The 23,312-nt window shown below is 37.0% G+C and overlaps 2 protein-coding genes across 4 annotated transcripts; one reads left to right on the top strand and one right to left on the bottom strand.

Moving 5' to 3' along the window:
* The first annotated feature begins 236 nt into the window (after window positions 1-236).
* LOC137730163 (uncharacterized) lies at window positions 237-6,195 on the top strand. 3 transcript variants are annotated; one of them, XM_068469226.1, is made up of 10 exons: window positions 237-440; window positions 537-623; window positions 1,606-1,786; window positions 2,494-2,552; window positions 2,676-3,429; window positions 4,037-4,077; window positions 4,159-4,263; window positions 4,957-5,004; window positions 5,278-5,398; window positions 5,806-6,194. In XM_068469226.1, exons 5-10 carry the CDS (start codon window positions 3,396-3,398, stop codon window positions 5,823-5,825), a joined length of 369 nt encoding a protein of 122 aa, XP_068325327.1. In that variant the 5' UTR covers window positions 237-440; window positions 537-623; window positions 1,606-1,786; window positions 2,494-2,552; window positions 2,676-3,395; the 3' UTR covers window positions 5,826-6,194. The 3 variants fall into 3 exon arrangements, with proteins under 3 accessions (XP_068325327.1, XP_068325329.1, XP_068325328.1); XM_068469228.1 differs by having other exon boundaries at window positions 1,606-2,552; window positions 2,676-2,730; window positions 3,402-3,429; window positions 5,806-6,193; XM_068469227.1 differs by lacking the exon at window positions 4,957-5,004 and having other exon boundaries at window positions 1,606-2,552; window positions 5,806-6,195.
* A 367-nt stretch (window positions 6,196-6,562) lies between these two features.
* Window positions 6,563-12,458, bottom strand: LOC137729505 (sucrose-phosphate synthase 4-like). The gene is made up of 14 exons (XM_068468468.1): window positions 11,887-12,458; window positions 11,095-11,184; window positions 10,783-11,009; window positions 10,612-10,675; window positions 10,280-10,479; window positions 9,696-10,176; window positions 9,411-9,539; window positions 9,008-9,139; window positions 8,744-8,920; window positions 8,564-8,617; window positions 8,365-8,427; window positions 7,375-8,217; window positions 7,130-7,257; window positions 6,563-7,023 (listed from the first exon to the last, which is right to left on the bottom strand). Exons 1-14 carry the CDS (start codon window positions 12,091-12,093, stop codon window positions 6,744-6,746), a joined length of 3,075 nt encoding a protein of 1,024 aa, XP_068324569.1. The 5' UTR covers window positions 12,094-12,458; the 3' UTR covers window positions 6,563-6,743.
* Window positions 12,459-23,312: the final 10,854 nt, after the last annotated feature.

Raw genomic sequence — 23,312 nt, forward strand, 5'->3', positions numbered from 1 at the left:
GTACTACGGTCTAGTGATATTCCTCTTCACTTGTAAGTGAGAGGCCTTAGGTTTGATTCTCGCCAAAGACGAAGTTGAACCACATTATTGCTAACCTATTATGACACTAAGCTCATCTCATTCTTCTTAGCCTATATAAATATCGTTTATTAAAAAAAAAATCGGCAAAATTGTTTTGGGCCAAATAAATATCAGCGATGTCTGTTTGGGCTCGGTTAAGTGAGGGGATGTATCAGGCGACCAGAACTTCGTTCTTCTTCTCAACTTTCCCTCAAAAAATCGGCGATTTCTAAATTGCAATCTTCACTTCACAGTTGATGATTGACATACTCTCGCTCTCTGTGAGCTAAAGCTGTAATGAGAGAACGAAAGTACAGAAGAAGAAGAAGAAATGGAGGAATACTTGCAGTACATGAAGACATTGCGCTGTCAGATGGACGGTGCATATCCATTTCCAATTTGTTAATATTTCCTTTTTTTTTAATTAATTACGCAAATTAATTTATTTTTCTTTTTTTAATTCGAAAAAATTATAGATGTGGAAGATTAAGCTGCGAAGGTCTCAATGGAAGAGCAAATGCAATTGACCACCATTCAGACATTGGAGAACGATCTCAATTCTGGTTCTCTTTTTCTTCTTCTTCGCATTTATATTTCGTGCTTATTTTACTCAATTTCTCGAAAAACAAACTTAATTCTGCTCATTTCGGCTTATTTACGTATTTTTAATTATTATTTTGATTCTGTTTTTGAATAACTTATTCCTAAAATCAATCCATAATTCGTGAAACAAGTATTTCGAACAAAATTTTCATTTTATTCAAAAAACTTACTATTTAAAAAAAATCAACTTCTCATACATAACTATTAACTATAATTTTTTAATTGGAAATGCACACTAGAAAATTTGTGCACATGATCTTAATGAATATCACCTGTCCTATTTTTATAATGTATGTTCTCAATTTGTGTATCTGTGCAGGCAGTGTGATCAATCTTTATTTCGTGTTTTAAATTAATGAGTGCAAAATTCTGATTCATTTCCCTTCAATCTAATAACTGTATTTTTTCTCATATGGCGCAACATCGAATTATGCTCCCCAGCTTCCTACAACAGTTGACTCGTTTTGAGTGTAAATTTAATTCTAATTATGTGAAGAAAATGCCAGCAATTTATAAAGGACCTTCAAACTGTTGAATCAGATCTACCTTGATTCTTTACTGAAACTGGCCACTCTATGGTTCTCAGATATACGAGAAGTGAGATTTAGGCATGAGAAGCATATCATGCATTCGATTGGATTGGACCTGTGTTCAACTTGTTTGAATATTGTAGTTATTCAAGGGTTTCTGTTGATTATTTATAAGTCCTTTACAACATTTTTAGCAATTAATTGTATTGAGTTCCAGATGTTTTAGTCATTAAAGTTTTCCTTTTAATTTGTAGTTAGTTGGGAAATTAGAAATCCAGCGTTTTCCATTTGAACATTTCGAGCAATTTAATGCATTGTGTTCCAGATTTGATACTATATTCTAAGTTGCCATTTGTTCTTCAGTAAGTTGTTGCCTTTTACACTTTTGAACTATGCCTCGTTTTTATTGCAGTAATATCTGAAACAAAACGATTAATGGAAGAGCAGATGAAAAATGCGAAGGCTCAAGTATGCTCGCTAATTTTGGAAAAAGCAGAGAAAGATCGCTTCTTTGGAGTCTGATTCGTCCTCCCTTATCCCGGTAGCCTTTGTGTGTTTGTGTGGCTCTGCTGGTGCATGATAATTAAGATGAGGTTAAAACTTAAGCAATCAACTTGGCACTATACATATGGAAGTTGTGAGGTGTGCGAATTGGCTTAAAATTTACTTGAGATAAAACACATTGACCTGTTTTGAGTTGCTTCACATCAATGGTATGACTATCTTTTCATCCAATAGCAGCCTGTTTGATATTACGCTTGTGTAGTGTTCCATTTGCAGGTCAATACTTGGACTTTGGTCATTTTTTTATGCTTAAGTTTTGTTTATGTGCTTAACTCATAATCAGAAGCCCTTTCTTCTCTATAATAGTATAATGTCAGGTAGCCTTGCTTATATTCAAGTGTGTATAAGCTATGCATTTCTGTACATTTTGTTAATACCATGTAGATAAGTGTTTTAATCTATTTTCCGGCCATGCATGTCTGATTCACTGTAAGAAGTTAAGAACGCAAGGAGCATCTAACAAGTTAAAATTCAAAGTTCTGATGTTGGCATTTGTATTTTGCTGATTACACTTTATTTGTGAGTCCGAGTTATCAGTTTTGTATAAGACAAAATTTGTTTCATAAAAATATTTCTTTTGAATCTTTAATGGAATAGTAAAGGCAAGTTGAATCATGCATGTAGTGCTTATCATTTCACATCCCTGACCAGTATTCATTTTACTTTTGACGAGATATGAATAAGTTTATCATATGTTTAATTGCTCAAGACAATAAATATTTTGATACCTATGTAGGCTCTGGAGCTTATAGATCAAGAAAGAATCAATTTATCTTCCAAGCTTATAGAAAAGAGGTAATTCAACAGCAAGCTAAATTGATAAACATGAAGCTGATATTAAATACCTACTTATTCCCAACAATGACACACATAAATCCAGAAAAAATACTAATCAACTTTCTGTGTTTGTCATAACAGCACTTGCTACATTAAGGTTAGGGAGGATGTCAATGCCAAATTGCAGCAGCAACAGGTTTGGTTGGAGTCACCTTCATTTATATTGTGCTCTATCTTCATTGCATTTATAGGTCCCTTTTTGAATTTTTGGTTAGGATTGGGTCTATTCTCACTGCACTCACATGGAACTGGAAGAGCATGGAATGGCACAACTTCATATTTTCTTTTCGTCTTTCCTTATTTACATATATGATAGCTTGTTCAATGCTGTTGAATATCTTTCGAGTTTACGGTAATATGTATGTATACAATTGCCTCACTTCTTTGGCTTGATTTCTTGATTCTTTATTGAAGAAAGGGTAATGTTTGTGTAATGGAGGTGGGACTCCTATGGGTAATGAGAAGCTTAAAAAATGAAGCCCATTTCTTTGAAATCCTACTATAGTAGTGGAATAGATTTTAAGGGGGAGGCAGTACTGAAGAGCCCCATAATAATGCATGAATCTATGTTTCCAACTGTCCACTACATGTGGCGAGTCATTTTCCCCTTTTCTTCATCAAAAGCCCCTTACATCTCCAGACTTAGGCTAAATAAATTTTTTGGATTTTTGGAGATATGAAACTCATGCGTAATTATGTAATTCCTGCTAGGTCTTTTATATCTTTCTTGCTTTGATTTTGATATAAATTTTAAAGCAATGCGGATAGAAGTTAATTGTGTCACAGGACTGATTAGAATTTATGCAGGTTAAGGATAGATCTGGTGAGAAAAGAGGTGAGTTTCAAGGTCCATCCCTAGACTTCTTAACTATACACTCTTCTAAGTTTGGGGGTCTCTATCATCAAGTTTATGTTGTGCATATAACAGATGGCGATGAGAGCAAATAAAATGTGATCTGTTAGCAAAGTTATTTATGCCTTCTAAAGTGAAGTCCTGAAAGAAAGTTGTGATTTAGGAACCATTGCATTGAAATTGTTACTACTTTGCAACACAGTTGAACCTAAAAGCATCATGCTGGAGTTGATGAGACCTCTTTATGTGTGCTGCCTTTGCACCCTACCTTCCAAATGAAAATATGTAATAATCTTTCAGTTTAAGAAAGAAGCAAAGCCTTCCTAGCCAAAACAAATTTGTCAATTATATTATGATGTGTTTTTTTGTTTTAAAGTAGCATATAAATTGCGGTCTATAAAATGGGTTGTGAACAAGCTGTGCCACTACCAAATTAGGTATTGTAAGAGCAACTGCCTCTGTTATACACCATTAAGGAAAATATATCAGGCTCTATATGATGCGAGCAAGGTGTCTTGTAATGCAAGACATGCCTCTGATACATAGTAATTTTACTCGTAGTGTAATTATTTTTACTCATCTTATACAGGGAAGGCTAGTTTTGATAACCACCTCAGCATGGGCAACCAGGTATGAAACTACTTTGGCTGATCCTTAAGATCTATGGAGTTTTATGTAGTGGCAATCTTTTGATTTATTTTGTGATAACAGGGCAATGATGCAAGGAAGAACCTAATGAACATGTTGGACTCTGCTAAAGCCAAGCTTGATGAGATTTTACAAATGAAATTTGAACTTGTTATCGAGAACTGCAAGGTTGCCTCCACAGGATTTTTTTGGTTCCACTAGATTAATATATATTAATTCTTTCTTTTAGATGGGGTATACATAAAGTATATCTTGCCAGAAAGTTTGACATGCTATGTTATTAGACAGTCAATTTGGGTGATAATTAGACAATCTAAACAATAGTCTAGGCTTGCAGTTTGGCCACACCACATGTCAGTGTCTGACAAGTGAAATCTCTCTCTCTCTCTCTCTCTCTCTCTCAACATGTATATGTAGGAAAACATTCTCTGGAAGGCAGTATGATATACTTTGTCGCCAGATTGTTTGAACCTTTATTTAGATGCATTCTTGTTCTATGTATGATTCAGAATGATACTCTGGCAACAGAATATTTTATACTATTTGTTGATTAGAGTGGATCATGGTTGTACAAGGTTTGCTTTGTTTGGTTTTCTGTTTTTTCTTTTTTATTTGGTATGTTCAGGCTTAAGTATTTAGCTAAAACTGACATGTATTTTCATGAGAACCTACGGTTATGATATACAATTTGACTTGAAAGGAATCATATTAAGTTTATTCTGCATCTCACATCACATCCTGCAAAAAAACTTTCCTTTCCTTTGTTAAATTAATGTTGCAACTATTCGACATCTCTTTGAGATCTGCTTCACAGTTTGAGTTGTGATTGTTTCTTATGCTGCTTTCTTGTACTCGATTCAGACGAAGCAGGCTATTGAGCAAGTAAATTTGAGGGAAAATGATTTTACGGTCAGTTGTTTTGCTAATACAAATAGGTTGATGGCTTTGTGGATGTATACATGCATGCACGGGTGCTTTCAATCAGATGCAGATAGTAATATATAAACACATAGGATGTTAAAGTTCCATGCTAAGATATGCTCTGGGAAGTTGGGCTCACATGATTACTTTATTTTCTGCTAGTGTGTGTCCTTGGTTTTACTGTCCAGAATATGGAGTTTTGATGGATTTTGAATTGAGTGAACTAATTTTCATTTCTCTTCTCATGACGGGTGATTCCAGCCAGAGCTAAGGGCAATGGACATAAAGAGGCTGGAAGAAGAATTCAACGCTCTTCTATCAGATAAAGCTGGAGAAACTGAGTACTTAGAAGACTCTGCAGGACCAAATTGTGAAACTGAAGGTAAACTGTTTATCAGGTTTTTCCTTGGTGTTTAAAGATGTACGGGGTTGCTACTTAGTACTGTGGTCTATTGGTATTCCTCTTCACTTGCAAGTGAGAGATCTTAGGTTCGATTCTCGCTAAAGGCGAATTTAAACCACGTTATTGCTAACACATTAGGAGGCTAGCTCACCCCCTCCTCTTAGTGTAGAAAATATCGTTTGTTCAAAAAAAAAAAAAAAAAACGACAGAGATGTACAGGTTTTTCCTTGTGCCTTGTTTCCATGGAAATTTGATGGTTTTGAAATGTAGGATAATTGAAGTATATGGTCGGTGCACGTATTTTCTGGAAAGCAAATGATTTTCTTTAAAAAAGTAAAAATAAAATTTGTGTCCCCTTCCTTTGATTGAAACTATGCTTATTACAGGGAATATCTCATGTGGTTGAATGTGCTTGCGGAGTGGAAGACAAAGTGGAACTGGACATTTGTGCATATAAAAACTTGAAACACACGAGTGAATTGGGCAAGATGGAAGTCTGGGAAACGAAATCATCAGTTGGCTAATAGCTAGAGCCTAGAATACTTGGCTTGCTTTTCTGGTAACTGTTCAAACAATAACCGAAACCAAATCTAGTATCCTTCTTGCAACAGGGACATAATGATATTTACTTTAGTTGTTGGTACAGTGCAAGTTGAAATTAATTTGTCATTTTGTGCATATACGTTGGTTGAAGTTGTACAAATTTCGGTCAAGCAATATACAATAAGTGAAAATGCGTTTGTGTAAGTGAGAAGTAAATCACCAGATAAACAGTCTATCTGCTATTTACTCGCCACATGCACATGGGTAAATTCTGCGACCTTGGTAGTTCCTATATTCCATGCTAACATAGGCTAACAAATATTTAAATATCTCACATCGACCGTGTCTTTATGAAAAGAAGAGTTTAAATATCCTTACCCCATTCTAATTAATACTGAGGTCTTTTGTGATAAAACTCACCCCACACTTGATGAATAGTGTTGTTCAAAGTGGATCTTTGGCCCGTTTCTTTGATAATTTGACAATAAATGACGAATTGTGCTTTGGAGACATTATCGGTATTGTTAGAAGTGGGTCTTTGACCCATCTTGAATGTCTAGTGGACATCAGTAATGAAATTAAAAGATATAGAGGGTAGGGTGGAAACGGAAACTTGAATTATTTTATATGTATATGCTTGCTTGCACAAAGCGAAATTACTTGCAAGTAGTTGAGATGTATATTCCCTTTATGTGTGGCACTCAGACTTTTGCTTGAGTTGTCGAAATATACTCCCCATATAGACAAGTGAAGGAGAAATAATGAAAAAAACTAAAAAAAACTAAAATCCCTTGATCCCAAGTGCTTCAAGTGCCGCTGAGATGTCATGGGCTTGATAGCTCTCCACAAGGGCAATGTTAGGGCTATCTTGTGGGACTACATCTTCTCTTTTGAAACTATCTTCACCGTGAATAAGCTTCTCGCTGCCATACTCAACAGAACCTCTTAGAACAAGGGTCTTGTGGAGGCCGGCCAGCAGGTCTTCAATGTCTGTATCTCCTTTTTCCCCAACAAATACAACCACTTTTGACAGATCAATGGCCCACCTGACGGAAAGATATCTACATAGGAGAACAGAAGAGTAACTTAGTAATACCTCAACATTCTGATGGCTTTCATGAGTGTAGTGTTGCATAATAATAATGTAGTAAGTAAATGAGACCCAACCTTAGTGCTTGTACTCTTGATGCAACTAGGGGTACAACATTTAACCTTGATGCTGCACGAGTGTAGACAAGGTTGCATCGGAAGCCTCTCATCCGCAGCCGTTGGCGTAGGTCATCAACCCGTCGAGTCTACAATTGATACAGCAGATCATAGAAAGAAAAAAATTTATGAAACTACAAATATGTCTTAAGGAACCACTTTCCATTGAGGTTAGTAGTTTTTCTACAGTATAGCAAGTTTCTCACCTTGGCTCCTGGCCTCACACTATAAGAGTAGCACCTAGAGCTACTTGATCCAGCATACTCCACGATATCGTCATCATCCCCAACTTCTAGCCTGGCAAGCCTTGGAACCATGGACCTCACATTCTCGCCAGGCCATCTGTACTCAATATGGGTTTCATAATCTGCGTCAGCTGCCAAATCCCTCCACGGGTAGTACATTTCACCCCCACTTTTGCAGACCAACGCGTCAAAATCTTCAATGTTTATTTGGCAGCCTTTAAACGCTTTGACGATATCTTGTAAGCTGGAACCAGTTAACAACACAATGCCTACTCGACCCTGGCCATAGCCTAAGCTTGCTACTTTCTTTACATTCACTAGAACTTCTTGAAATACTTGGGTGCCGTCTCCATTCTGGTCATAACAATCCACGGCTATTACAAATAGCCTCTGCCTTCTGCCAGGACCATAAGTAGCACCGATATCGCTACTGGACGAAGACATTCTAGTTATGGCTTCAATCAGTTCCCTCTGTCTAGTTGCTGCATCGAGCTCTCCATTATGCTTGAAGTCTCCTTCTACAGAGAATCTCAAAGAAAGGTCTTCCACATCTTTTAGAGAGTCACTCAATGGTTCTTCAGGAATTGGCGTGATCTGAAGGCGGGTAGTGGGGTGACGGTTTCGGGAATGTTCAACATGGGAGAGGTAGTTCCGGCAGTGTTCCGGCCACGAAAAGCGGTGGATGTTCTTTAGGCCGTTCTTTCTGCATTCGAGCCACAGGTTTTTGTCTCCTACAAGCTTTAGCAGTGCCTCTTCTATGGCTTTCTGGTCATGTGGGTCAACTAGGAGGCCGTTGTTTAGTGCCTGGTAATACAGAGTCAGCTATCTGTTAGTTCATTAGGCACAAAGCAATACTACTTATTCCACCTCTCTGATAGTTGTGACAACCACTAATACAAGTGTGCTCCACCTCTATTTCTGGAAACAATGTGGTATAAATAATATACTTACCTTCAGAATATCCACAGGTCCGCCATTTTTGGTGGCGACCACTGGTAAACCGTAAGCAGCTGCCTGGAAACGAAACCACAAGAACATCATATACACTGTTTGCGGTGAGGAATTTAGGACAAATAATTAGCGTCTCATAAGATTATCTGCACTAGAGGCTAGAGCCTAGAAGTGAAGCAGAAGACGGTGAAAGGCTCACCTCTATAATTGTGAGCCCGAAAGGTTCCACGAGAGCTGGGTTGACGAAAACTCCCTTCAATAGAAATCCAAATTTAAGTGTTGAAAATGACCTTGTGAAGGATCATCTGACCTTGTGAAGCCAACCAGGGCTCATTTTTAAAGACATAATTGAAGCCTGTATCATACAGTATGTATGTACCTTTGTTTTTGCAGCTAGACGATATATGTCAGGTACATCTGATTGCTTGTGATGCTTAGGATAGGCCACTTGCCCATACAGATCATACTTGTCAATGAGCTTGAGCACGGTTGTAAGAACAACCGAGCTACTATTTGACATTTCTTCAATGTCATCTCTGTTGCCAAGTATTAGTGTCTGCATAAGCAACAGGTGTAACCCAGTATTAGTGTCCGGTATAAGAATATATGATCCAGTTATCGGAGATCAAATTATGAACGGTACCAAGTTGGCTAGCTCCCGAAGAGCTCGGCATTCCCCAAAGGCCTTGAGCAAGGTAGTAACATTTTTCTTGGGGTCAGGACGGGACAATGCAAGTATAGTGGGTTTGTGAGGGTTCGTAAAAAATCGCATTACCTGCATTACAACAAACAAAATCAGCCGAAAACACAACTACAGTATCGCCATATCCTTTTTGGTATCAGCAGGCACTAACATGCCTATTGTAAGTCGGTTTTAGTTTATTTATAAGAAGATCTTCATTCACTCTTTCCCTGGAGGAACGGACATGCTATGGAGGAGATGGGAGATTGTTTCCTTTTCGGTGGACGAAATGCATATACCTGTATAACCAATTGAAGGGGATGGGAATATGTGAAAGGAGAAAATAGGTGGAAGAATTTGCAACCTCAGACCATATCGGAGGCAGATGCCTTTTGCTTTGACCTCTATCAGAGCCAATCAAGGATTTGAGATCTCCATCTCCTTCGGAATCATGGGCAGTAACATAGCTGAAGTCCATGCCTGGCGGTATGACCTAAATGTTGTCATCACATAGTGATTAGTCCGTACAAGACTTTGGGAACAAAAGAATGAAATCTGAGACATGACGTTGTTAAGTCATTAATCTTTCATTTGGAAATCCACAATCAATGACAGTGAGAAGGAGAAGAGAATGTGAAGTATTTCTTACCACCATTCTTGGCATGTATCGCCCAAGGCAACTAACTCCACGGCGTCTCCTAACCCTAAGCTTCCTCTCCAACTTGAGGTCAAAGCCATCGTAGAGTCCCCATTGCTCTTCGATCTCTTGCCTAGTGCTGGTGACCACCATTTCAGCAGAATCCAATCCCAGCTCCTCACCTTCGATCCTCCTCATGATCTTGTAGGTTGCGTTGATATCCTCCTTGGTCAACCTCCCTTGTTTGAGCAATTGTTCAAACTTGTTTCGGCCTAACGAATGCCCTGTTAGCACCATTGGCACGTTCAAAGCCCCAGACAAGTGAGCAGCCACCTCCCCTGCATCTGCATAGTGGCCATGAATCACATAAGGCCATGTGGGTTTCCCCCCATTGACTTCTTCACCAAGAGCTCTTGCCATGTTCACAATATGGCCGAGAGCGCCATCGACGAATTCAGGTATGTGCGGCCAAAGTGACTCTTTGGGTATGTACCTGCAGGCAGCATGCCTCAATCAAATTCATATTCACATCTGGATTTGGACTAGGTGAGGTCAGTAGACAATAGGATTAAGAAAAAAAAATAGAAGAGTATTACTTATCGCGGGGTCCACAGGGGATGCGGACAATGTAGGCTCCACAGCTGCCACTTCCATCAGGCGGACATATGAGCATATCATTGGGTTCACCGTAGCTGGAGTCTACCTCCGGTGAAGTAATTTGTCTCGTTAGCAGATCAACTCGGTAGACTCCCTTTGTATTTGCGAGAGCACGAGCAAGTTCCACCACATACTTCACCTGAATAAAGCAGGTACCATACGTAAATCCGTATACATTTCATTAGCATTAATTTCATACATGATATTACTTCTTGATGATTTTAGTCATTTAGTGTATTATCTTTCTTAATCAATAGATCATTGTTCTTACCTGACCGCCTGTATCGGAATCTCTTCCGAGTTCCATGTTTTCTGCACGCACCAACCCATGCACGCTACAACATGTCAAGAACAAGAAACACTCTATGAAAAATTACACAAGCTGATCAAATTGTATGACACATTTTGACTTTTAACTGCATATGTAAAAATATATACGTACCTAATTAGGACAATGTAAAGATGCCTAGACTTGTTAACATCATCGGACCATACATGCATGTCGGATTTGGTTCTTAAAATATCCTTGACGCTTGGTTCTGCAGAACTCATGTCCCCTTTTTCCTTCTCGCCTTCAGACAGCTCGGAAAGGTCATCCTCCGCGTCATTGCGCCCTTGCTCCCGCTCCAGGCTTCGTTTGACAAGCCTTTGAGCGTCATCCCATGCTATCTGCACTCATTCACTCACACATCAATAAGAACCAGATTGTTTTTTTTTTCCCTTGTTAAGTAGCTAGCTTTAGTTGTTCACTCACCTGCTTCTTTTTACGGGCGAGGTGCCAAATGCGCCAGCACATATTCTCAAGCCTATTGTTGCGTTCGCGGGTATTCCTTGTAGCTATTACCTGAGTTTACACACCCCCACCAGAACCGTTAATTTAATACTTCTCACACTAATTAAACTTTTGGACATAAGTTAATTAGCTAGTTAGTTTCTTTTTTCTTTTTTCTTTTTGAAATGAGTTTCTTAATTAGCTAATTAGTTTTTTCATCAACACTAAACAAACACACAACAACTTCTAGGATTGGACCCAAGAACATATTTACTTATATTTGTGGGCGCCAAATAGTATATAGAAAAACCATTTGTTATTCATGGGTCTACTAAACTTTAGAGAATATCAGTGTAAAACACATATGTGGCCCCCACAAACCTCAAATATGTGCTCATCGCTCATCGCTCATCGCATCCCCATCCTATTTTGGAACCATTTTTGTGAATCAGATTCTCTCTATTTTTATTTCCACAATTCTTTGTATCTCATTCAATTTACTAAATCGGGAGAATTTTATATATATATATATATGTGAAATAATTAATTCACTGCCATTCTTCATTTCTTTGTGGAAATGCATTGTTCATCATTTCAGATTCAAGAAAAAACAAAGTTTTGCAGGACACGTGAAAGTTTGCGGGCCACAAAAAATGAACGTTAACTAAAGTTAGCACGGGAGGGGTATGAGCTTATGAAGGGCAGCCTGAACTGCAAAACCTTGATTACTGAACTAATTAGTATTAATTTTACATAAAATTAAAAACTTAGTACCTTAACCCATGTCCTGTGGAGTTCAGACTCATCAAAGCTATTGACTACTTCTTCCACAAAGTACTTGGTCGGACTGAACAACTTCTCAGCCTTTACTTGCTCTTCAAACTTTGCAATTTTCTGCCTCCCGTCGTTCCTCTTCCTTGTGTTATTTCCTGCATCCAAAATTGCTTCTAAATAACCATTTAGCCAGTCGTTTCCCGCCATCTCCCTCCCTTCCTCCCTCCCTCCCTCCTTTCTCTCTGCTTTGAGACGGTGGACGACTAGTATTGATTCGAGCTTCTGGTATGTGAAATAAGAGACGTTTGATGTTATATATATATATATATATATATATATATATTTCAGTTCATGCTACTAAAAGCAATGAGAACTAAGAATAAATATACTTGTAAAGTTTAATTCTTGGAATCTTGTAACTATGCAATAAGAGAAAATAGAATACTGCAGATTTTGGATTACAGTATATATGTATGTATAATTCTATAGAATATATAGTTTGATGCTGTCTTGAAAATATATGCTCTATAGTCTAGAGAGAGAGAGAGAGAGAGAGAGAGAGAGAGAGAGAGATGGTTTCAAAGAAACTAAAACTTTTTGAAACCATCTTGGGTAAAGAAGCAAGGCTCCTTATAAAGGCTTCGCCTTACAACTTGGCACTAATTAATTTTCAGAAAGCATATATCTACATATATATGTCAATATGGATTGGGTGGATTTTGGTTCTCACATTTGCTTGCAGATGGTTCACACAAACATCCACATTTCTTTTATTATTTTCTCCTAAACACTCAAAAATCATACTAAGAAATGTTATTTAAATTTACAAAGTTAATCCGGTTTCGTTTATACAATAATAAATTTACATCCTCCAATCCAATTTGAATTCAAGATGGGGGGTTTAGTATAAAATCGAAATTGAAAAACCAAAAGATCGAAGGAAAAGAATTTAAGGTCTAAGGATGGGGAGATTTTATTTGGCGACTTATTTAACATTGAGAAGCGAAATATTACGATACCAATAACAAGTTAGTCAAAGATCAATAGTCTATATAAGCAATTTACTTTGACGCTAACAAATTTTTGTAGATACACTAGAAACCAAATGTCCATATATATGTTAGTGTATGGAGGGCGTGAAGTTAAAGTCCTATATTGAAGAATTAAGCAACCTTGCATAGAGTTACAGTTGAATATTTAAGGCTAGTGGGTCATGGCTATGTAGAAGAAAGTATCATAAAAGATTGTTTAAGGGCATGTACATGAAAGTGGTGGATTGCCTTAGTGGTTAGGTCATTCCTCTTCAATCTACTGTGTCTTGAGTTCAAACTCTTATCCTCCTCCTTAGTGTAGATTAATGTAGGGTATCATTTGTACTTAAAAAGACATGTACATTATTATGCCATTTTGTAGGCTTAATTCGCTCCCACAATTTATGTGCAACATGGAGTTGTGATTTAGCTTTATGGATGCAATGAAGCTTGGTTAAAGTTTTGCACAGTCCTAATACAAAACCTACACAAAGATAACAAGAACACTCAAGGTTAAACCAAGAACAAAAATTGCACAATTTTGCTCTTGGTGCTTTTGGATTTCTATGAAAAGTTGGAGAGAATTAAAAGCTTTTTCTTATAGCACTTTTATTTTATATGATTTTGTGCGGAAGTAAATAAATAAGAACTCTAAAATTCGTCCTCTATTTGAAGAGGTTTAAGCGTCCATTTCTAAAATGGTTTAACAATCATTCCAAGCCATATACCTCTTGGTATGCACCCTTTCAAATAAGAGGCATCACGTCATGTGGAACATGTCTATTCATATATATGAATTTGATCTATAGCTTGTCAAATATGTTTCTAAAGTGTTTTTTATATTTAAATACAGGGTATCAAAGTTTAAAATCGAATGAACAACTCTTTAGCTTCAGAAGGGTATATGAAGAATTTTGAATTTCAAAGCAGAACCATAGTTCGACACCTCTGACCGATCGATTGGATTAGAGAACCCCTTGTAAGTTTTTTGTTGTTTAGCTGGTAGGTCGACTTGATTATCCGATAGCATCTGTTACTTTTCTCAAAATCCGATTTCTGCGTCACTCATTTCAAATTAGTTTTGAGGTGTGGAATCTCATCTTTTATGATATTAGAGCAAGTTTGTCCATACACGAAGCCTCTCAACCACATATACTCCATGCCCTCCAGTTAAATTGTTCACATGTTAGGACTCAAAAATTCATCACACCTGAAAGGTGGGAGAATGTCACGCACGTTAAAATCCACAGGGAATTAAGAAACTTTGCCGGGACTTATAATGAGTTGGACTATTCCTTAAATGAGATCGTGTAAAAATGTTAGTTAACGGCCCGCTACATCGAAGATTAAGATACATTGCATGAACTTTTAATGAATTAACTACTTGTTGGCCTAAAAACTACAAAGCCTACGTAGCGCACAGGCCGAATAAGTATTGAGCTAACTACGTCTTTTTCGTGAATACGGGCGTGCCAACTTGTGAAGCGCAGTCGGGCGAGTAGAATAGATATGGTGGTAATGGTGTCGAATGAGTTGCTGACTGCTACACCTAAGCGACTACGTCCGAGGAAGGAATACCTCTCGGCCTAGGGTTCTAGAACCTGAAGACAAGGTTGCTTAATTTACTCGAAGTTCAAAATCTTATGCACCGGTTCAGCTACTTCAACTATATTTGTGAGAATATAAGTGCGCCAAATCGGTATTAGGCTGTAGGAACAAAGGTACTCAAAGGAGATGAGTGTCTTCATAATTAATGTGGTTCGACCGTCTGAATGCCGAACTGTGAAATGCACCTGAGAGTAATGAACATAGAACACTTCACTTACCTAAGAAGCTAATAAAGTGACGTCTTTAGGTGAAAGAATTGAGAACTCTTCGTCGGTCGAGACTTGAATAGATAACCAACCGACCATAAATAGTGTTGTTTGAAGGTGCTTCTAAATCGTCTATGTTGAGAATGAATCCCACATTGATGGGAGGAGGGACCTTGTATGGGCTTATAAGTAAGTTGTGTTACTCCCTACATTGCCAATTAGTTTTATGGTGGAACCTCAACTTTCTTCATGGTATCAGAGCAGGTTGTCCCGTGTGTGAAGTCAAACGGCCACACGTGCTCCACGTCATTCTGTTGTGTTGTCCACGTATTAGGCTTGAAAATTCGCCACACGTGGGATGGGGGCTTGTTGAGAATGAATCTCACATTGATGGGAGGAGGGACCTTGCATGTGCTTATAAGTAAGTTGGGCTACTCCCCATGTTGCCAATTGGTTTTATGGTGGAACCTCAACTTTCTTGAGTTTGATTCTACAATTCCAATGTTGTTTACTTATCCAAACTGAAGATGTCGCCGGTTGTCAACACAATGTTGCTTACTTTATCCAAACTAAAGGTGTGTTGACGGGAGAGTTAGAATAGTTAATGTTTTTCTTAGGGCTGTGAGAAGGGTTTCGCATAGAGTATTTTTGAGTTGTTTGTTGAGTTGTAGGGGCCTCTACGTGGCAAATCCTCTTGTATTGATAGGGATGACTTCCATGATACCCAACTCTACCAAATGTTATAATTATGATACTTTTTTGGGATATTCTCTTAATATACTTGAAATTATTCTCGGCCGAAATTCTATCGCTGCCAAATATCGCCACTTCGACCATGGATTGGTTATGTCATTGATTCAACCTTTATCAGAAAACTAATCATGATCCTTAATATTTCTATCATCCAACAACTTGAGTGCAAAATCAGGTCCAAACACTACTTCCGTATTACCAATTAACTTTGAACTGAAACCTCAACTTCCGTCTCACTTAACTTAATTCCAAACAAACAAATTACACACCCACACAATATATATATATATATATATATATATATATATATATGTCGTGTTAAAAAGGAATTTATTGTATTTGGGTCACATATATCATGTCACGTAACATGTTTAACAATCATCTAAGTCCGAAAAGAAATTGACACAATAAGTGATCATGTCTTAGTCGAATTAGTTTCTTTAATTAGAAGATAGATAAAAAGGAAGGAAAGAAGGAAAAGAAAGATGTATAGTCTACCTACACTGCACTAGAGGCAAAATAGTAGAGTAAGAGAATAATTTCCAAGTAGAGTTTGCTTTACATGCACAATTTTGCATTGTTCGTCTGTCTGTCCATTTTTTTTTTTTTTTTGGCATGAGAAGACAAAAGAGAGGCACCCTCGTTAAGTTTCTTTTGTCTTATTCCGCACGACAGAACAGACAGTTGTTTCCAATCTCTATTGTTTGTCCGGTTCTAATGCCATATGCGTTGCATTGCATCCCTTCGTTTTCCAATCACAGCACTCACTAATCAAACGTTACACTGCAGAGTGCAGAGTATACAACATTCGTTATATACTTGCAGGCTTTTCCAACCACGCACTAGCTAGCTAGTGTTATATATGACATCATCACTAACGATGCAGGGACACAATGATATTCTCTCATATCTCCGTGTCGTGTCGTATTCTCTTGTGATCATACACTGATTATTCTTGTTAATTTGACGTATTCTCATGTCATGTCGTGTCGTGTTCTCATGTCCATGTTCGTGTCATGCATCGTAGATCATCACACAGCAATATACTACTCTTAGTGTTGTCTTTCCATGGTACGTTGAAGCATGGTAGTGCATGCAGTTGCATGATCCCAGCTTATTGGTCAAACTAGAATAATGTTATTTTAACACACAAAATTGATGTATTGTTAACACACTTTTTAATATAAACTCGTATGTATTAGTAGGGGCTCATTGCTCACTTATATTATGTTATAGTTTTGTGTATCTAAATAGCATTATTATTTTTATATAAAATTAAAAAATAAAGTAGAATTTAATTGCAAGATATTCTAACGTTTCATAGAAGATTGTTGCTATTTTAACCAATTTACTGACCACATTATTAATCATGTTTTGAATAAAGGTACAAATTAAATACAACAATGATCAATAGGACTAGACCAAAATAAAATAGATCACTATATATAGCTTTTTCTCTTTGGCGCTCAGAAGGACTTACAAAAAAACTTGATTGCAAGAGGACAGTTGTGTGATATATGATTAGTTAAACTCAATATGTCTTTTACATATTTAATAAAAGTCATAATACATAAAATACATACATTGGCAATATGTTACTATTTAATATTAAAAATGTGATGTTCGTAGCATTATTCTCTATAGAATCATATGTAACACATTTACTGGGCATTATTTCTCCTTTTTTATAAGAATTTTGTTTGGGTTGAGTCAAGTCCATCATTCATGCACGAGTCATGACTAGTAGTTGTCCACCTCACAACTTACTTTCATGTATTCGCATATAAGTCAGTTTATTCGGTTTATTCATTAACAATGACGCTCATTAGTTAAGTTAGATATCGATATTAATGAAGCCCCATCATTGGATTCTTGATGTTTTTGTTCATTGAGAGGAGAATGAAGGGAGCGAAAAGGAAAACGGAGAAAACAAAAATTAAAAGTGCACCTGATCATGATACTACTCAACTTTGAGCATGCATGCTTCAGATCAAGTCACCATATATATAAAGAAGAAAAAGTTAAAAAGATTGAGAATGCTATCGTGTCTCCTCTCCTTTATTACTCTCGTTTCACTTCAATGAAAACGTAGAAAGATAGAATTAATTTGCATTGATTCAAATAATTAAGAATCTTATACTCTACACCCCAATCGTTATCGTTAGGAATAAATTTCTCTATCAAGTTGCTTAATTTACTTGTTGTATCATGTATGGTTTCTATGAGATCTCAACTTTATGTTTTTCTTTTTCTCAAATGTTGTAACTCGAATGTTCGATAAAAACTATTCATTACATATATAATGCATTTTTTTAATATAAATATGAAGGCTTAGCAAATTTACTATTCAATGAGCTGAGGATATGGAGGGGTGTGTGTGTGTAAACCCTGCTAACTTTTTACCTTATGGGTGGCCACATGATTTTTGCTTAAATATTGAGTTATAATATATTGGCCTAAAAGAAAATTTCAAGACTTAAAAGCCTAAATTCTAAACCTTTACGATCATCCTAAACCTTTAAAGTAAATAGATTGTGTTCGGATGGAATCAAAGTCGAAATAATAACATGTTGGTCGACCCGAAACTTAAACATTCACGTCCGCAAAAGAATGAATTACATTTATATGTGCTTTTTTTTATTTTATAGAAAACTTCATTCTAATCCTTGTCAAATATGACTTTTTGACTAAAATTATGAGCAAGATCACAATCTAATTTTAGTCCATTGATACATTAATCATCTAATTTATTAATTATATTTTGATGTTTTAATTATTTCTTCTTTTTTCTTCCAAATTTTAATGTATTAATTTCATTTCAATATAATCATAATTTTCATTTCATTCGTCATAATATATTTTGTTGTAAATAATTAGATAACTAATTTTTATTACACATTATATTTCGATATACTTTGTCTTCTTCATTTAGGTATATTAAATTCATTATAATACAATTCAGTGCATACATTTAGGTACACACATTTCGGTACATGCATTTCGATACAAACATTTAGTACATTAATTCAATATAATACATTTTAGTGCATGTAACATCCCACATCGCCCAGGGGAGCGATCCTTAAATGTATATTCCAATCCCTACCTAGCACGAGGCCTTTTGGGAGCTCATTGGCTTCGGGTTCCGTAGGAACTCCGAAGTTAAGCGAGAAGGGGGCTAGAGCAATCCCATGATGGGTGACCCACTGGGAAGTTGCTCGTGAGTTCCCAAAAACAAAACCGTAAGGGAATGGTAAGCCCAAAGCGGACAATATCGTGCTACGGTAGTGGAGTCGGGCCCGGGAAGTGGTCCCGCCCGGGTCGGGATGTGACAATTTGGTATCAGAGCCTATCCCTGGCCGGAAGTGTGCCGACGAGGACGTCGGGCCCCTAAGGGGGGTGGATTGTAACATCCCACATCGCCCAGGGGAGCGATCCTTAAATCTATATTCCAATCCCTACCTAGCACGAGGCCTTTTGGGAGCTCACTGGCTTCAGGTTCCGTAGGAACTCCGAAGTTAAGCGAGAAGGGGGCTAGAGCAATCCCATGATGGGTGACCCACTGGGAAGTTGCTCGTGAGTTCCCAAAAATAAAACCGTGAGGGAATGGTAAGCCCAAAGCGGACAATATCGTGCTACGGTAGTGGAGTCGGGCCCGGGAAGTGGTCCCGCCCGGGCCGGGATGTGACAGTGCATGCATTTCGGTACACACATGTAGGTATATTAATTCAATATAATACACTTCGGTGCATACATTTTGGTATATACATTTCTGTACTAATATTTAGGTACATTAATTCAATATAATACATATCAGAACTAATATTTAGGTATATTAATTTAGTCCTTCAAGTTTGAAGCATGTTAAATAAAATTAATAAATTAATATAAAAAAATTGTGATTAAAAAATAAATTAAAATGTGTATTTTAATAAATTTAAATATTATAATGGGAGATATTTAATAAAATACACATTAATTAATTTGAATTAAGGACACATCAAGATACTATAATCAATATGTAATCTAACATCAAATTTTTATTAAATTTCTATCTTCTTTAAGAATTAAAGTTGAAAAACCTCTTTTTTTATACAACTTTTAAATAGCCTTTCCACTATTCCACGATGTAAATTTGCATGAATAATCGAGCGAAGTAGGTATTCTTGTTAGGCATCAGATACCGTAACGTAGGCAATAGGCATCAGAGGCATGCACACTCCACTCACTAGCGTCGATGAGGTTTTTTTTTTTTTTTTTTGGAAAAAAAAATTAAAAAAAGAGATAATCGATGATAAATCACGATTATCGACTTTTTTAAGGACCAAAAAAACTCACAGAGACATTTCAGTTTCTCTCTACCCACTTGCTAGTGTCGAGCCTAGTAGCTAGGCTCAAAATTGCCACCCTCTTGCAGAAAAATGATTCAATTAATTTTAATTGTAGGCCAAAGAAGAAACAAATCTATTAGTAAATTAAATTTTTTAGGCCTTTAGGCCCACATGTAATATTATTTTGTTATATCTTAGACGCCTGTAAAAAAGTTGAATTAACTGTAGTAGTTTGATAGTTTAACTTTCACCTCCCAACATAAATTGTATATTATTTTATTATATGCCTCACATATAAACTTTATTTTCCAACGTCTATCACCGTGACCATGTTAAGAGAGTACAAGAGAAAGAAAAAGAAAAGGAATGTGTATATATAAGGCCAATTGAAGGAAAGAAACAAAAGAAAATTAGAGGTTATTGAAAGAGTTGTATAGCGTATGAAGATGGGAGTTAAAAAACATTACATGAAAAGGATAAAGAGATGATGGAAGTGGGCAAATATGTGCATGAAACGATGAGCATAAAGGCCATATGGGATTATGGGGTTCAAAACCGATGGAAAGGAAAAACCCCATTAGAACTTGGAATTTTTGGATATTACGAAGAATATACGATGTCCTTACGACCCTATCATATTTCTTGCCACTCAATTCTTCCCTTGTTGTCTTTTATTATCTTCCTTCCCATCCCATGACAACATCTAACCAACTTGCACTTATTGACATTACAGCTGCTTAATAATTAGGCTTCAGTTGTATGATTTGTGTAGATTATGTTCGGTGATATCTCGCTTCCTTTTTTTTTTTTTTTTTTCTTTTTTTTTTTTTTTTTTTGTTTGTTTTTGTTTTTGTTGTTGTTAGTGGAGAAGAAAGAGATTCGATTTTAGAAACTTCGGTTGAGATCATCGTGACCGCTATAATCCAAGATTAGAGATTGCATAAGTATTTTGCTTAGCTATCAGCTCAGTTTAATTTAATCGGAGCAACAACTAGCAAGAGAAAATAACATAATTAACTCAACTGGCATACCTCTCAATATCTCCCAAGTAACAACTTTTAAGCAACCAAGTTTAAGAAACTAAGACCATCTCCAACTGAAGGGTCCAGAGTGCTGAAAATGGTCTGAAAACCGTCTCCAACCGAGGGCCAAGCCAAAGGGCTCGTGGACCCCACTAGTCAAAAAAGGGCCAAAGGGCCAATCGACCGGCCCAAATGAGCCGGCCCCGGGCCGAGCCAGGATTCAAATTTCCAACGACTAACTGCTGACGTCAGCTAGTAGTTTTTTTTTTTTTTTACAAAATTTTTAAATTCTATTTTTTTTCCTAAAACTTCCTAAGCCATTAAATAACATTAAATTAACGGTAAATTACACTTTCATACCTCAGATTTGGGTCTGTTTCAATTCCTTACAACATCTTCAAAACATTTCACTATCATATTTTAAGTACTATTTTATTTCAAAATAATGTCTCCGTTACATTTTTCATCAATTGATCTGTTAAATGTTGACGTGGCTGCCACATATATGTCACGTGGCTACCAAATGTCTGCCACATGGCAAATAAAATAATTTTTTAATTTTTTTAAAAAAACCTGAATTTTCTCAAAAAAAAAGAAAAAAATTGAAAAAAAAAATAAAATGAAACCCATATCCCTCACCCCCCCCCCCCCCCCAAGAGACCCACATCCTTATCCCTAACCCAAAACCCAAAAAACCTGTTGCAGCAGCAAGAAGAAGAAGAAGAAGAGGGAGGAAGAAGAAGAAAAAAAAAAAAAAAAAACCTGCAGCAGTAGCAGCAGGAAGAAGAAGAAGGAAAAAAAAGACCCCAAACCCAGTTCGTCCCCCCCCCTCTGGCACCGCGCAACCTTCCCCCCCCCCGCTGCAGCAACAAGAAGAAAAAGAAGAGGAGGGAGGAAGAAGAAGAAAAAAAAAAAAAAAACCTGCAGCAACAATAGGAAGAAGAAGAAGGAAAAAAAAGCCCCAAACCCAGTTCGTCCCCCCCCCCCCCGCCCCCAGCGACCCACCTCCCTCCCTACCCCACCCCTCCCGGCGCCGCACAACCTACCCCCCTTCCCCACCCTCCTCAGGCCAGGATCTCGTGATTTTCAGTATAGGTGGGTTTTGAAAATACTTTGAGTTTGAGATGATTTTTGGACTGGTTTTGTGGTAAATCCACCTAATCTCGGGTGGAATTTTTGTGGGTAATGGGGGATTTTTGGGAAGGGTGAGGGGATGGGAGAAAGGGGTAGCTCGGGTGGGACGTACTGGGGCTTTTTTTTTTTTTTCCTTCCTCTTCTTCTTCTTGCAGGTTTTTGGGTTAGGGTCGTTGTGGGGAAGGGAAGGCACTGGTTTCAATTTTTTTTTTTCTTTTTTTGAGAAAATTCAAGTTTTTTAAAAAAATTAAAAAAATATTTTATTTGCCACGTGGCAGACATTTGGCGGCTACGTGGCATATATATGGCAGTCACGTCAGCATTTAACAGATCAATGGATGGAAAATGTAACGGAGGTATTATTTTGAAATAAAATTGTACGTCAGTGAAATGTTTTAAAGATGTTGTAAGGAATTGAAATAGATTCCAAATATGAGGTATGAAAGTGTAATTTACCCTTAAATTAAATTAAGTAACATGAAACAATATTAAACAATATGAAACAACATTAAATAACATTAACCAACATAAAAATTATACAACATAAAAAAAAACATTTAACAACATGAAACTTAGACAACATTTTTAAAAACATTTAACAACATAAAACTTAAACGTCTATTTTATGCTTCTTTTGGCCCAAAGATGTGCAACAATATCTTGTTGTAGGTACTTATTTGTGGCATGGGAACATATCATCCTATAGCGTCTCATGTACTCATTTATAGAGATACTACCAATTCTTGGATTGAAGGGCAAATTAGGCCCATCATATATTTTTGCACGAGTTCTTCTTGACCTATTTGGATCCTCTTAGTCGTCATCAAACTCTCCATCAATATACCTATCTCGTTCATCTTCCACAATCATGTTGTGTAATATGATGCAAGACACCGTGATGGAGTCCAAATTTTCTAGACTCTACCCTCTTGCCGGTTCCTTGATGATCTTCCACTGTGCTTGTAGAACACCAAAATCTTTTCAACATCTTTTCGGTATGCCTTTTGGTGTAAGCTAAAACACTTTTCGGCGTCTTTTTTAGAGTTTGGAATTGCTTGGACAAGTGTCGCCCACTTTGGGTAGATGCCATTCATGATGGTCGTTGATGTAGTAGTCAAGTTTAGGTGATTTACCTTCAGTCAGGTTATTGAAGAGGGGTGAACGCCCAAGAACTGTAATGTCATTTTGAGATCCAAGGACTTTAAAGAAAGCATGTCAGATCTATGTGTCATATGAGGCAACCGCCTCCAACACAATAGTTGGTTTTCTCAACCTTCCGCTAAAGCCTCATTGTCATCCGGTGGGACAGTGCTTCCAATTCCAATGCATGTAGTCTAATGA

The sequence above is a fragment of the Pyrus communis genome, chromosome 3 (assembly GCF_963583255.1).
Source record: "Pyrus communis chromosome 3, drPyrComm1.1, whole genome shotgun sequence".
Lineage (NCBI taxonomy): Eukaryota > Viridiplantae > Streptophyta > Magnoliopsida > Rosales > Rosaceae > Pyrus > Pyrus communis.